General features: G+C 40.7%; 1 protein-coding gene across 3 annotated transcripts in view; it reads right to left on the bottom strand.

Moving 5' to 3' along the window:
• Positions 1-13,741: 13,741 nt before the first annotated feature.
• Positions 13,742-14,450, bottom strand: part of DEUP1 (deuterosome assembly protein 1) — an 89,868-nt gene continuing 89,159 nt past the window's right edge. For all 3 annotated transcript variants that reach the window (XM_074372847.1, XM_074372848.1, XM_074372849.1), the window contains one exon: positions 13,742-14,428. In XM_074372847.1, coding sequence (XP_074228948.1) covers positions 14,252-14,428 — 177 coding nt within the window. In that variant the 3' untranslated portion in view covers positions 13,742-14,251. The remainder of the gene's footprint in view (positions 14,429-14,450) is intronic.

Here is a 14,450-nt window from a genome sequence, read left to right as displayed (position 1 = left end):
CTTGATGATAAAACAACAGTGAAGGAAAAAGAACTGAATTCCCAGGATGAAGAGAAAGCACATCCAGTCCCCAGGATGCAGAATGGAGGGTCATAACCTTCAGACAGAAAAGTTAAGCATCTTCTCCAGGTGATTTAATAGACCCAGGAGAAAGGACATCAGGACACTAATGTAAAGGACGTGATCTATTTGGCTAGAGCCCTGGGTCGGTAAGCTCCCCCAACCCTCACCCATGGACACAGAGTGCCCCACCCTTAAATACAATGAGACAGCTAAGGCTCACAATACAATTTTTAAAAGAGGTCAAAATGGTCACAAAGCAATGCAAAGGAAACAAAGTCCATACCGACTGAATAATGATTATTGTACTGGATCAAACATTTCCTAATATGAATGTGAATATGGATGTTTTAAATTTGGTGTTAAGTTTTTGTGTGTGTGCTGCACAGTGGACAAAACTGAGAGTGTAAATGGAAAGACTGAGATTGTTAACACCAGTCAATGCAATTCAAACGGAACTCCTGTTCAAAGAACAATCATATTTGCATGGCCCACAACACAGTTGAAGAAAACAAACACCAGCGTCCATGATGTAGTGAAAAATCCAGGATGCAGCAGAATAGGGGAGGCATTTAACTGGAGAAGATGAGCCCATGATGCTGGTGTGTGAGCAACAGCAATGAGAGAGAGAGGATTTTGAAGATTCCAAATCCAGAGGAGGTTACATACCCACTGCTCATAACCCCTTCAAGTCAGCCTGGGGAGTGGACACGTGCCACCTAGAAAACCACTGCAGGAATTTTAAGGACTAACGTCTGAAAGCACATTTTTAAAACCCCGATTGTGTTTAGATTTCCACAAAGTTTTGGCATCCAAAATGCCAGTGAGTGAACACGTAGTGTTTCTTGTTTGCATTAAGCTCTGTAAAATTACCACAGCCTGTGGGCCAAATTCAGCCCACCACCTGTTTTTGAATAGATGGAGAGCTAAGAATAGTTACTTTTTAAAAATTAAAGCTTTTTATTTTGAGATAATTGTAGATTTAAATGCAGTTGTAAGAGGTAACACAGTGATCCCGTGTGCCCTATGCCGCGTTCTCCCCCAACGTTCATTTCTTCCAACCTGTGTGTCAGTAACTTAGAACTACCAGGATATTGACCGTGGCACAGTCAAGATGCAGAACAAGATGCTCTGTTCCCTCTTTACAGTCACACTCACTTCCCCTCATTGTCCCACAGCAACCACTAACTGAGTCTCCACTTCTACGGTTTTGTCATTCCATAATGTTGTATAACGCAGTGTAACCATTTGAGATCGACTTTTTTCACTTAACATAAATCTCTGGAGAGTCCTCTAGGTTTTCTATGAATCCATTGGTGGTGTTTTCTTTGTTTTTAATTGCTCAGTGGTTATTTCATGGTATGATACTGCTCCCCCATCCCCAATTTTTAAACTATTCACCTGTTGAAGGACGTCTGTGTTGTTTCCAGTTTGGGGCTATTATGAATAAGGCTGCTGTGAACATCCGTGTAGAGCTGCTGGCGTGTGAACATGGGTCTTTACTTCTCTGGGATAAATGCCAGGGAGTGCAGTCGCTAGGTCATAAGAGAGCTGCCAAACAACTTCCCAGAGTTACGATACCACTTTACCTTCCTACCAGCCATGTGATCCAGTTTCTCTGTGTTCTTGCCAGCATTCCGAGTTATCAATATTTAAAATTTTTAGCTTTTCTGATAGCTCTGTAGTGACATCTTATTGTGGTTTTCATTTGCATTTCCCTAATGACTAATCATGTTGAACATTTTTTTGTGTGCTTATTTGCAACTTGTATTCTCTTCCATGAAATGTGTCTTCATATCTTTTACCTGTATTCTAATTGGATTATTTTTTTGCTGTGGAGTTTTGGTAGATTTTTATATGCTATAGATGCCTAGCCCTTTTTCAAATTTGTGGTTTGCAAATATTTTCTCCCTGTAGCTTTTTTCATTCTCTTAACAGGGCCTTTAGCAGAGTGAGAGTTGGGTTTTTTTTTAAATTTTTAAAAAACTTTTATTGTGTTATAGTCAGTTTACAATTTTGTGTCAATTTCTGGTGTATTAGCACAATTTTTCAGTCACACATGAATATACATATATTCATTTTCATATTCTTTTTCACCATGAGCTACTACAAGATCTTGTATATATTTCCCTGTGCTATACAGTATAATCTTGCTTATCTATTCTATATATACCTGTCAGTATCTACCAATCTCAAACTCCCAGTCTGTCCCTTCCCACCCCCATCCCCCCAGCAACCGCAAGTTTGTATTCTATGTCTATGAGTCTGTTTCTGTTTTATATTTGAGTTCATTTGTCTTTTTTTTTTTTTTTAAGATTCCACATATGAGTGATCTCATATGGTATTTTTCTTCCTCATTCTGGCTTACTTCACTTAGAATGACATTCTCCAGGAGCATCCATGTTGCTGCAAATGGCATTATGCTGTCGTTTTTATGGCTGAATAGTTTTCCATTGTATAAATATACCACAACTTCTTTATCCAGTCATCTGTCAACGGACATTTAGTTTGTTTTCAGAGCAAGAGTTTTTAATTTTGATGACTTCCAGTTTTTCCATTTTTCCCTTTGTGCTCTGTGCTTTTTCCTTTATATCTAAGAACTCTTTGCTAGCCTAGGTCTCATAGTTTTTCTCCTCTTTTTCTGTTCTAAAAATGTTATAGTTTACATTTAAGTCCATGCTCCATTTTTATATAATTAATTTTATAATTTTTAATTACCAAAAAAAGTTAATTTTTGTATAAAGCATGACAAATTCTCTTAGTTTTCACTCACCTTAGAATGTCTTGACTTTTCTCTTTATTCCTGAAGGGCTGACTCACCATGTATAAGACTCTGGGTTAATAGGTCTTTTCTTTCAGCACTTGGAACAGTGTGCCATTAACTTCCGGACTCTGTGGTTTCCGATTAGAAATCTGCTTTAATTAAAATTGTTTTCTCTTTATAGGTAAGCTGTTGCTTCTCCCTTGCTGCTTCCAAGATTGATTTTTTTTTCAGTTTCCAGAAGTTGGACTATAATACAGGCTCCTGCCACTATCAAACAGTAGAGCATTCCTGTGAAACCTTTGTGAGCCAAAATGATGTAAAGCAAAGAAGCAATTCTTTTTTTCATAAAAGCAAAATTTTCCCTCAGATTTCTTTCAGTTAGTGAAAACAGGTACTAATGGGGGTCTTCCATTAAAAGCAAAAGAAAGTGGTTTTCTTTCTTTTCTTTTTTAATTGCAGTACAGTCAATTATAAAAGCAAATGGTTTTACGGCAAACTTTCAAAAAGCAGGGGTACCTGCGTGTCCCAGTGTGGGTTTCCTCGGGTTTACCCTGTTTGGGGTTTGCTCAGCCTCTTGGGAAGTTTTCAGGCATTACTTCTTTGGGTATTTTTCCAGCCCTGCCCCTGCTCTTCTTTCCTTTCCAAGACTCTGATGACATAATTGTTAAGTCCCTTGTTACAGTTTCGCATGTTTCTGAGATTCTGTTGATCTTACTTTTTACTGTTTTCTGTCTGTTGTTCATACTGGGCCATTCCTAGTGGTCACTGATTGCTCCGTCCACCTCCTCCATTCTGCTGAGCCCCTCCACTGAGTTTTAATTGGATATAGTAGTTTTTAGTTCTGAGGTTTCCATTTGATTTTACTTTACGTCTTCTCTTTCTTTGCTGAGACTTTTTATACTTCTGCTTTTTTCAGTTGCTGCTTGCTGAGTCATTTCGTGATGGCTGCTTTAAATCTTTGTCAGCTCGTTCTAACATCTGTGTTATCTCGGGGTTGTCCTCCACTGATTGGTTTTTCTCATTCAGGTTGAAATCTTCCTGGTTCTTGGTGTGGTGAGTGAGTTTTGATGAAACCTGGATATTGGGGGCATGATACTATGAGACTCTGGGTCTTATTCTGACAGTGTTAGAGCAGAGAGATGGGGTGCAGTGTCACTCCTGTCAGGTGGTACTGGAAGCCCAGGTTCTTGATTCAGCTTCTGTTGACACCTGAGAGGGGAGAAGGGCTTCTCACTGCTGCTGGGTGGGGTGGGAGTTCTGGCTCCCCCGTAGTCTTTTAGGTACCACCCTGGCTGGGAGGAGCAGGGGTGCCTCATTACTGCTTCCTGCGTGGACTCCAGCCTCACTGTGAGGGTGGGAGGGTGTCCACCTTACCACGGATCTGGAGCCCTGGTGAATATTCTGATTCTCCCCCAGACCCCCACTGACACCCCCTAGTGGAGAAGGGTGAGGCTGCCCCACTGCCCGGTGGGGGCTCCCCACACAGTGTCCGCTGGGACCGCTGAGGCCATGCCTCCTCACCTGCTGGTGGGGATGACAGTCCTGCTGTTCCGCTGCCTTACTTAGGCTTCTCTGACACCATTGGGTGGGGCATTTGGGATGAGAGTGGAAATCTGGGCTCTCTACTTTTGCTGGTGTGGTGGGGTGTGTTTGGTTCTGTGGCATTGACTGAATTAGAGGGGTTGCTGTCTGAAAGTTTCCTGCCTTGCTCTGCTGCCTTGTCTCTTGTCTGGAGAGAGCAGGCTCTCCGGGGGCCTTTTTGTTTGCGCCCATTGCCCTCTCAAGGTTGTCAGCTTTTTCGGCTCCAAGCCTGGGCTCCTGTAACACAGTACTACAAACTGGGCGGCTTAAACAACAGACCCCAAATTTGGAGTGCCTCATACGTCTAGCATAGTGTCTTCAGTGACATAAATGCATCTTCTCCAAAATGAAGCTGTTTGGCCATTAAATCCAAGTACTCATATTCTTAATATTCAAAATAGTGACTAAACTAAGTTTTTGTTTTCTAAGCTCTGAGATGGTTCTTGACTCATGTTTGTTTTTTTAAACCACTGTCATTGAGATATGACTGACGTATGACAAGCTGTACATATTTAATTTTTACAACTTGATGAATTTGGAGATAAGTATACATTTGTGAAACCATCTATGCTGTTGACATATCCATGACCTCCAAAAGTTTCCTCCCTATTTGTTATTATTTTATTGATTTATTTTCAGAGCTTCATGTGTATATATATGATCTATGTGTCTACATTGCATACATATGCATATGTGTATATGAACATATATACACCTGTGTGTATGTATATTTATATATTTATTTATTCTCCCCAAATTCTTGGATATGACTCTTGTTAATAGAAAAACGTTTGGTTATAAGCTAAACTTTGTATGTAGCAAATGTTATGTTTGACACCAAAGAGCTATTTTAGTTTGATTACTCATAATTTTATCCATCAAAGTCATTTGGGAATGACTCATCAAATAGTTGATCTCAGCCAAGAGATATGTTTGCGATTGGAAATGGTTTGAGCTCAAACAGTACCGACTTTTGGAAGATTTTCCTCAATCTGATAAAAACGAGGAATTTCAAAGCTGTAATGTTCTTGCTTTCAGAAACAAACAAACAAAAACGAAATCGTACCAAAATGGGCAGACTGTTAGCTCCGTTCTTTTCTGTCACTTTAATGTTCACAATTTTCTGATAGAGATCTGTTGTGCACACCTCAAATACAACAGAACATCTGCTTAGTATGGGTCCTTTGGTTTCATCTTATATAATAATCTTTTGGGCAGTTCACCATACCTGATAAAAGACATGTTGACCAGATAAGTGAGAAGCCTAGACCATTATTTTGTATGAAGCACACAGGACCAAACAAATTTTTATCGCTTATGGGTTCTGCCTCTTCAACCATTATCATTTCTGTGTGAGTAAACACAATTCAGGAAGTCACACATCAGGCTTTTCTTAATCTAGCAGAGGTCTTGATTATCAGTTGTCAACTGTTGATGTCAAAGCAAGTGTGGTTCATTCTAACCGCGTATATCCTTGGGCGTATTTTGTTTTGCCCCTCCTTAGCAGGCAAGGGAGGAAAGTGTGTCAGTTTAAACTGTTAAGTGCAGCCTCCGTCACTGGGTGCCCTCCTGAGAGGGTTTACCTATGAGCATCATGCTGGGTGGGTGGGTGGGTGGGCGCTCTGAAAGCAGCGTTCTTGACGGGGTTTCGAATAAGGAAGGAGAACACCGGTCTGTGGGCAGCGTCCCTGCTGCCAGCAGCTCATACTCCGGGAGTCACAAGTCTTTGATTAAAAAATCTCCCAGGCTTGGATGGACTAGGGCATTCACAAAAAGGGTTATTGTCACTGGTGACCCTGGGGGGTGGGGGTCACTGTAAGCCCTATACCTGTTTAGAGGGAGCAAGGCCCGGTGGAAGTATTGTCGACTTTGCGGTCCCACCGACTGGCCGTTGTCCAGATTTCTGACCTTGAGATAAATTACTCAGTCTTTTAAGTCTCAAAATAAATTGACACTACTTTGAGGGATTATTATAAAGATTAAATTGAATGTAAAAGTCACCAATCACTGAAACTGACTCAAAAAGAAATAGAAAACTTGAATGGATCTATACCAAGGAAAGACATTGAATTAATAGTTAAAATTTTCCCACAAAGAGAAGTCCAGTCCCAGACAGCTTCACTGGCTAACTCCACCAGCCATTTGAAGAAGAAATGTTAGTCCTTTATAAACTCTTCCAGAAAATAGAGAAGTAGGGGAAACTTGCCAGTTTATTCTATGAGGCAGGAGTTGCTCTGATAACAAAGTCAGACTAAGACATGACAAGAAAACTACAAACTACTATTACTCATGAGGATTGACACAAAAATCCTCAACAAAACATTAGCAAACTGAATCCAGCAACATATAAAAAGGATTATGCATCACGATGGAGTAGGATTTTTCTCAAGAATGCAAGATTGTTTATCCTAAAAATAAATTTGTATAATATACTATATTAATAAAGGACAGAAACCACATGATCATCGCAATAGATGCAAACAAGGCATTTGACAAAATCTAACACCCAGTCATAAGGGCTCTCAGCACACTAGCAATAGATGGGAACTTCCTTAACCTGATTAAAAAACAATCTACAAAAAAAAAAAAAAGCTAACATCATGCTTAATGGTGAAAGATTGAAGCCTCTTCTATAAGATCAAGAAGAAACCAAACATGTTGCTGTCACGACTTCCAGTTGACATTGTACTGAAATTTCTAGCTAGTGCGATCAGGTCAGAGGGAAAAAAATGCACCCAGAATGGAAAGGAAGAAGTAAAAGCTGTCTTTACTTAAAGATGACATGATCCTTATGTAGAACATTTTGAGGAACACACACTCCTAGAATAAACTCAGCAAGATCACAGATGACAAGACCAGTGCACAGAAATCAATTCTATTTCTATATAATAGCAATGAATTTTAAGATAACAAAGTTAAAACAATTTCATTTATAAGAACACCAAATAGAATAAAATACTTAGGGATAAATTTAACAAAAGAACTTCCAGACTTAGATATTGAAAACTGTACAGCATTTCTAAGAGAAATTAAGGAAGATCCAAATGAATGGAGAGAGATTTTATGTTCACTGTTTGACTGGAAGACTCAATTATTAAGATGGTAAATCTCCACGAATTGAGATTCAATTTGGGTCAGTTTGGAGAGAATTACAATTTTAATTCTCTATCAAAAATCCCAGCAGGCTTTTTTTGGTGAGGGGAAAAAATTGAAAAGCTGACAAGTTAATCCTAAACTTACCTGAAAGTACAGAGAGCCTGAAAAGAGTGAAAACAATCTTAATATGCTGGAGGATTTACACTTCCCAGTATCAAAACTATTACAGAGCTACAGTAATTAAGACTGTGTGGTACTGGCATAAGGCTAAATATAAGATCAATGGAAGAGAACCAAGAATTTAGAAGTAAACCCTTATATCTGTGGTCAATTGATTCTTCAACAGAAGTACCGAGGCAATTCAATAGGGTAAAGCATAGTATTTTCAACAAATGGGTGCTGGGACAATGGGATATTCACATATAAAAAGACAAATCTAGACCCCTACACTATGCAAAAAATGTTAACTGAAAATGGATCATAAACCTGATGTAAAACCTGAAACTATAAAACTTCCAGAAGAAAATGTAGGAGAAAATATTTGTGATGTTGAGTTGGGCACATGTTTCTTAGATATGCCAAAAGTACAATCCATAAAAGAAAAAAACGATGAATTGTAGTAACTCAAAATTAAAAACTTACATGCTTCAAGAGGCACCATTAAGAAAATGAAAAGAGAAGCCACAGACTGGGAGAGAATATATGCAAATCATATATCTGATAAAAATCATATATCTGATTTTTGATATCCAAAATATGTGAAGAATTCTTATAACTCAATAAGAAGAGAAATAATTATAGAATAGGCAAAAGATTTGAATAGACCTTTCACCAGAAAAGATCTCTGAATGCGCAATAAGCACACAAAAAGATGCTCAACATGATTAGTCATTAGGGAAATGCAATTAAAACCAGAAGGAAATAGCACTTCACACACACTGAAAGGACTATAATCAAAAGGACAGACGGTAACAAGTATGGGAGAGGAGATGCAGCAACCGGAACCCTTATAGCTGGTAGGAATGTGAAACGACATAGCTACTTAGAAAACAGTCTGACAGTTTCTTTTAAAACATAAATTTACCATGTGACTCAGAAGTTCTACTCATGGGAATCTACTCCATAGAAACAAAAACATGTCCACACACAGACTTGTATGTAAATGTTCATAATAGCTTTACTCCTAATAGCCCCAAACTGGAAGCAGCTCACATGTCCATCAACTGGTGAAATGGATAAAGAAACTGGTTTATTGATACAACAGAACACTATTCAGGAACAACAAAAAGGACAAAATATCAATGCATGCTACAGTATGAACCACAAAAACAAGCCAGATGCAGAAACCCACATGGTATGTGAATCCATTTGTATGAAATGTCCAGGTGAATCACAAGGACAGGAAGCACTTAGAGGCTGCCTGGGGTTGGACATGGGAACGGTGGGTGATGGCACACGGGCACTGGGGATCTTCTGGGGGTGATGGAAATGTTCTAAAATTGGGTTGTGGCAATGGTTGCATAACTTTGTAAATTTAGTAAAAATCATTGAATTGTATCCCTAAAATAGGTGAATTTTATGGTATGTAAATTATTAATAAAACTTAATGATTAAGTGAGTTTATATTATAGTGGCTGGCAAATGGTTCTCAGTAAATGATAAGTCATATTCTCTGAGGATGTGTTTCATCTTCTGAGGTCAGGCCTGATGCCTCAGAGGGCAAGGATGGCAAGCGCTCACCGCCAGCACTTGCTGAGTACTCCCTGCCTGGGCTCTGATAACTGCTTCACGTGCACTGCCTTCTTTAGCTGCACAGCAGGTCTCTGACATCGCGCTGTTGTACCTCTCCTACAGATAAGGAAATGGAAGCTTCGCTAAGGTCGTAGGGTCAAAGCATGGAGAATCCTTCGCCTCCAACATCTAACCTGTCCTACTGTGTTGGGAAACTTCAAGACCTAAGAATATCTATCTAGTCTGGTCACGGGGCTGGCTAGGTGGCTCTGAGCATCTCTTTAGTTGTTCTATGCTTGGTCCCGATGAAGACTTTGCTGTTTGAAGCCTTGCTGTTTTAGATGACCTGAGACTTTGCTGTTTGAAGCCTTGCTGTTTTAGATGACCTGGCAGTTCTGCTGCGTGATGAGATTGTTGGTCACCATAACCTGACTTGGACTCATGTTTCTCCTTGTTACGAGACTGTGACTCCTCCTCTTCTTTTTTCTGAGGTGTAAAAATTTTCATTTATTGAAGTATAGTTGATTTACAATGTTGTGTTAGTTTCGGGCATATGTCAGTGATTCCATTGTGTGTGTGTGTGTGTGAATATATATACACACACTTTTTCAGAATCTTTTCCATTATACGTTATTACAAGATAATGAATATAGTTCCCTGTGCTATACAGTAGGTCCCTGTTTATCTATTTTATACATAGTAGTGTGTATCTGTTAATTCCAAACTCCTAATTTATCCCTCCTCACCTTTCCCCTTTGGTAACCGTAAGTTTGTTTTCTATGTCTGTGAATCTATTTCTGTTTTTTTAAATAAGTTCATTTGTATCTTTTTTTTTCGATTCCACATATAAGTGATACATTTGTCTTTCTCTGTCTGACTTATTTTACTTAGTATGATAATCTCTAGGTCCATCCATGTTGCTGCAAATGTCATTATTTCATTCTCTTTTATGGATGAGTAGTGTTCCACTGTGTGCATGTGTGTGTGTGTGTGTGTGTATGTGTGTGTGTGTGTGTATGGTGTATACATACACCATACCTTCTTTAATCCATTCATCTGTCTGTGGGCACTTAGGTTGCTTCCACGTCTTGGCTACTGTAAATAGTCCTGCCATGAACATTGGGGTGCATGTGTCTTTTCGAATATAGTTTTCTCCAGATATATGCCCAGGAGTGGGACAGCTGGATCATATGGTAAGTCTATTTTTAGTTTCTTAAAGAACCTCCATACTGTTCTCCATAGTGGCTGTACCAATTTATATTCCCACCAACAGTGTAGGAGGGTTCCCTTTTCTCCACACCCTCTCCCACATTTGTTATTTGGAGACTTTTAAATGATGGCCATTCTGACCAGTGTGAGGTGATGATACCTCATTGTGGTTTTGATTTGCATTTCTCTAATAATTAGCAGTGTTGAGCATCTTTTCGTGTGGCTGTTGGCCATCTGTATGTCTTCAGTGGAGAAACGTCTACTAAGGTCTTCTGCCCATTTTCTGATTGGGCTGGTTTTTGGTATTGAGCTGTATGAGCCACTGGGACCCATCTTGACCCTTGTTGGAGGATGGGGATGAGCAGCCCCAGAACACAGCCCAGTTGGTTTCTGTGACTCATCCCAATGTTTTTGCCTCACGCCTGCCCTGGGAGTCCCCAGAGGTCATGAAAACTTTTCCCCAAGCTTTTCCCTCAGCGAGGACTCAGGAGGCCCGTAGTCCATTCATTATCACCCTTGGGCCACGGAGCATCCGCACTGAAGGAAGAAAGAGACTTTCGTCCACTTGAATGCTTTATCCCTCAGCATTTAGCTCTTGGTGATGCTCTGAGCTATGGGGCTGGAAGGGTAGGACAGAGTTTCAGCTGCTAGTTGGGCATAAATGCTTGAGGCCCAAGCCCCTCTGACACTTCTTGCTGCATTGCTCGCATCCTGGGGGATTCTGATGCTCTCATTTGCTCTGTTATGCACCATGGCTAATGTTCTATATTAGATTCCTGTTAGACATTAGTTACAACATATAAAAGGAGTGTATAGATGTTCAGGTGGTCCTCTGTGAGGTCAAGTATGAGTGAAAATCTCCCCCACACCCACCAGCATTCAGACAAATTCAGTCTTGTGCACTTTTCTGCAGCGGACAGTCTGATGCAGCTAGTAGTTTGTCTTGTACCTAAACTGCCTCCAACTCCCTCTACTTTTTGCCTTTGATAAAGGCATTCCCCATGTCTGGATTTAATCCACCCCTTAATCACTACTTCTCAAATACCTCCCATGACCAGGACCTGCGCTAGGTGCACAGGGGAGGGAACGAAGCCCAAGAACACACCTCTTTTCTAGGGGCTCTCAGGCCAGTGGGAGGGGCTGGAGGCGCACGGATGCAGAGGACGTGCGTGTTAGCTGGGCTGACGAGGTGGGGAGCGGCTGGCCCCACACCACTACCACTACAGCTTGCTTGGGTCAGGATAACCAGAGCTGGGGCGTAGCCAGGACTTAGGTGAGCTCATCCGCGCCAGGCCTGTTGGGGCAGCCGGAGCTGCCGAGCTGCCGGCTCTCCCAGAGGGACAGGGAGGCGCTGTCTCAGGATCGTGGTCCTGGGGGGACTCCAAGCGCCACCCAGCCAGAGCCACTCTGCAGACGGTAACCCAGAGTTGTCTACTGTTTTAACTGAAATTTGGGGGTTATCTGATTTTCCGGCAGCTCTCCCTCCCTCCAATTTGCTTGATTCTCAAACCAGTTAATATGCTCCTGGATCATTAAGAAGTAAAAGCATATACTCAGGCCATTACGAGGCAAAGTAAACTCAAGTCCCACCTCGTCTCTCAGCTGACTCCAGTGTTCGGAGGCCTGATTGCTCTTTCCCCTGCGGCCCTCCATCTACTCCTTCGTGCTTTAGCTCAGGCTTGGGCCCCACTGGCTTCTGCAGCACGGACGAGGTTCTAACCGCTCTCCATGACGTGGTTCTGTAGGAACAGGGATTCTGTGCTAAGGTGATAACAGCAAATCTGCCTCCCACACCCCCACCTGGGGCAGCTGCTCCACGGCCCCCTGGGTCTGGGGAAGGGACGAGAGGGGAGGGGAGGCGAGCGCAGAGCAGCAGGTAGGCCTCACTCCTCTCCTTTCAACGTTCAACCAGAGCTGCTTGCTTTTTATCTTGACTATCTATGTTGGGCTTCAGTATATGATTCCTTTTGAACACTGAATCCTGCTGTCAAGCAAAAAATATTGAAAAACCACTGTTTTAAGAAAGCTGGTATTAAGAGGAAGGCTGAACTAGTGATTGTAAAGAAGTTTGCTTGTGGACTTGACATAAGAGTCTCAAGGGGCAAACGCACTGTTATTCCTGGACATCCTCCAAGTTCACGCTCTCTTGACTCTGCTACGTTCTAAGATCATTGTAGCCGAGATCTTTGTTTCAGCATGCAATGTTCAGTCATGTCTTAACCCTGAAGAGCATGCAGCGGCATTCAGACTGAGGGGATTATAAAGATACATATGTTTAAATGTTTGCATTATTTGCATTTGCACTGGGGATACAGTAGTTTTAGAATTTGTTTGTAAAATGCCCTTTTCCTAAACATAACTTTTTATTCCCATGTTCTAAAGATAACACTGAAAAATATTTTATTTTCTTTGTGTCTAGGCTAGAAATTACTAAATAATTTCAAAATATGGTAACCTTGATTATTTTCCTCATGGGAGAATTTTGGGGTACACTGAGGGATTTGTCCTGAGACACAGCTTCTGTGGAAACAGCACTGTTCACCACCTGCTTGCTTACGAGAGGCGATGCTGGGATGTGATAAAAGCTGGAGCCAGGAATCAGAAGCCAGGCGTTTCTGATTCTCCTGCTCACCATGATTCTAGTAAGTTCTTAACAGCTTGAACCCCAGGAACAAGGATACTAGCCTTGATGAATTCAGAGGCTTGTTTTGGGCTGAAATGACTAATGCTCATGAATGCTTTTTGCAAATATCAAGAGCTCTACAAATCCAGGTGGCTGTGTCACCTGACGAGAGCCAGGCTCCACCTCTTCCCGGGTAATGACGCTTGTCGCCTAGACATCCTGACTCATCACTCTGTATGCTGAGGTTCAGTGTCTTCAAAGAGAAAAAGAAAACTGTAAAAGCTGTAGGACTTATCTGGAGTAACGGCGTAGGGATTTTTCATGATCTTTATATAAATGTCATTTTTAAAGAAAGAAAAATGGATTATCATGCTTTTATATTTGTATTTGAATTGTATTGCGGACCACCCTGCTATCACTGCTCTGTACAGGCTTGGCATTTATGTTTTCAGTCCAAAGAACTTCTCCTTCCTTTATTGTGTTTAGAACAGAGGTGTTACAGAGGAGGAGGTAACGACACTAATGCTTCGTATTGTCTTTATCTTGTTTCTGTCCAGGAAGGAATCAGTGCTAACAGGAGAGCATTAATCTTTGGCACATGTTTTAAGTGTGTGAACAGCACACGCCGTGTCTTTTGTGTTAAAACAGAGAGCCATTACAAAGATGACTGCAGAAACTGTAAAGCTGTGTCTTTTTTTCTTCTAAAAGAAATTTTAGGATATTACATAGCTTAAAGTACTTCATATTTTTCATCTTTAAAAATCCCTGAGTTTTCAAACCTAGTACATCAGAGCTGCCCTTGATCCGTGTAGAGTTGGAACAGTGAGTCCCCTTCCCTCATCTCGTGTTGTTACAGAATAAATGGGTTGTTTCAGTAAACATGATTCATGTGGGAAAAAACTGCGTATTTAATTCCAAACTATTCCTTAGACTGGAGAAAAAAATCTCTTTTGGTGCAGTCATGTTTATTTTACAGTAACTCTGTGGCTGAACAATTTATTATGTTAACGCAGAAATACAAACAGCTTTATCGAACAAAATACTTACTATTTTCTAGCTGCCTTACAGAAATAATTTACTCAAGAAAACAGAACAAAATTTCTCAGTTTCATTAATCAGCTTGGTAAATATTTTGCCAGAGCTTTTTTTTCTTGGGGTAAGAGAAGCAAATAAAAAAGTTTAAAAGCTCATATGTGTCTATTTTGTTTTAGCTTGGTGTATTTATTAAGCGTAAATTCTGTGTGTCTTTGCAGTTCATCAATATGTGTATTTAGGAGTCTTTCCAATTCTTTTGCTCGCTTCTCCTCCTCCAGAAGGAAATGCTGTGCAGCCAGAGAAGCTGGGAAGGATATATCTGGGGGAGACTAAAGAGAGAAAGAGAGAAAA

This window comes from Camelus bactrianus, chromosome 10 (assembly GCF_048773025.1).
Source record: "Camelus bactrianus isolate YW-2024 breed Bactrian camel chromosome 10, ASM4877302v1, whole genome shotgun sequence".
Taxonomy (NCBI): Eukaryota; Metazoa; Chordata; class Mammalia; order Artiodactyla; family Camelidae; genus Camelus; species Camelus bactrianus.
The sequence above is the reverse complement of the archived record's forward strand: the minus strand, read 5'-3'. Positions and strand labels throughout refer to the sequence as shown.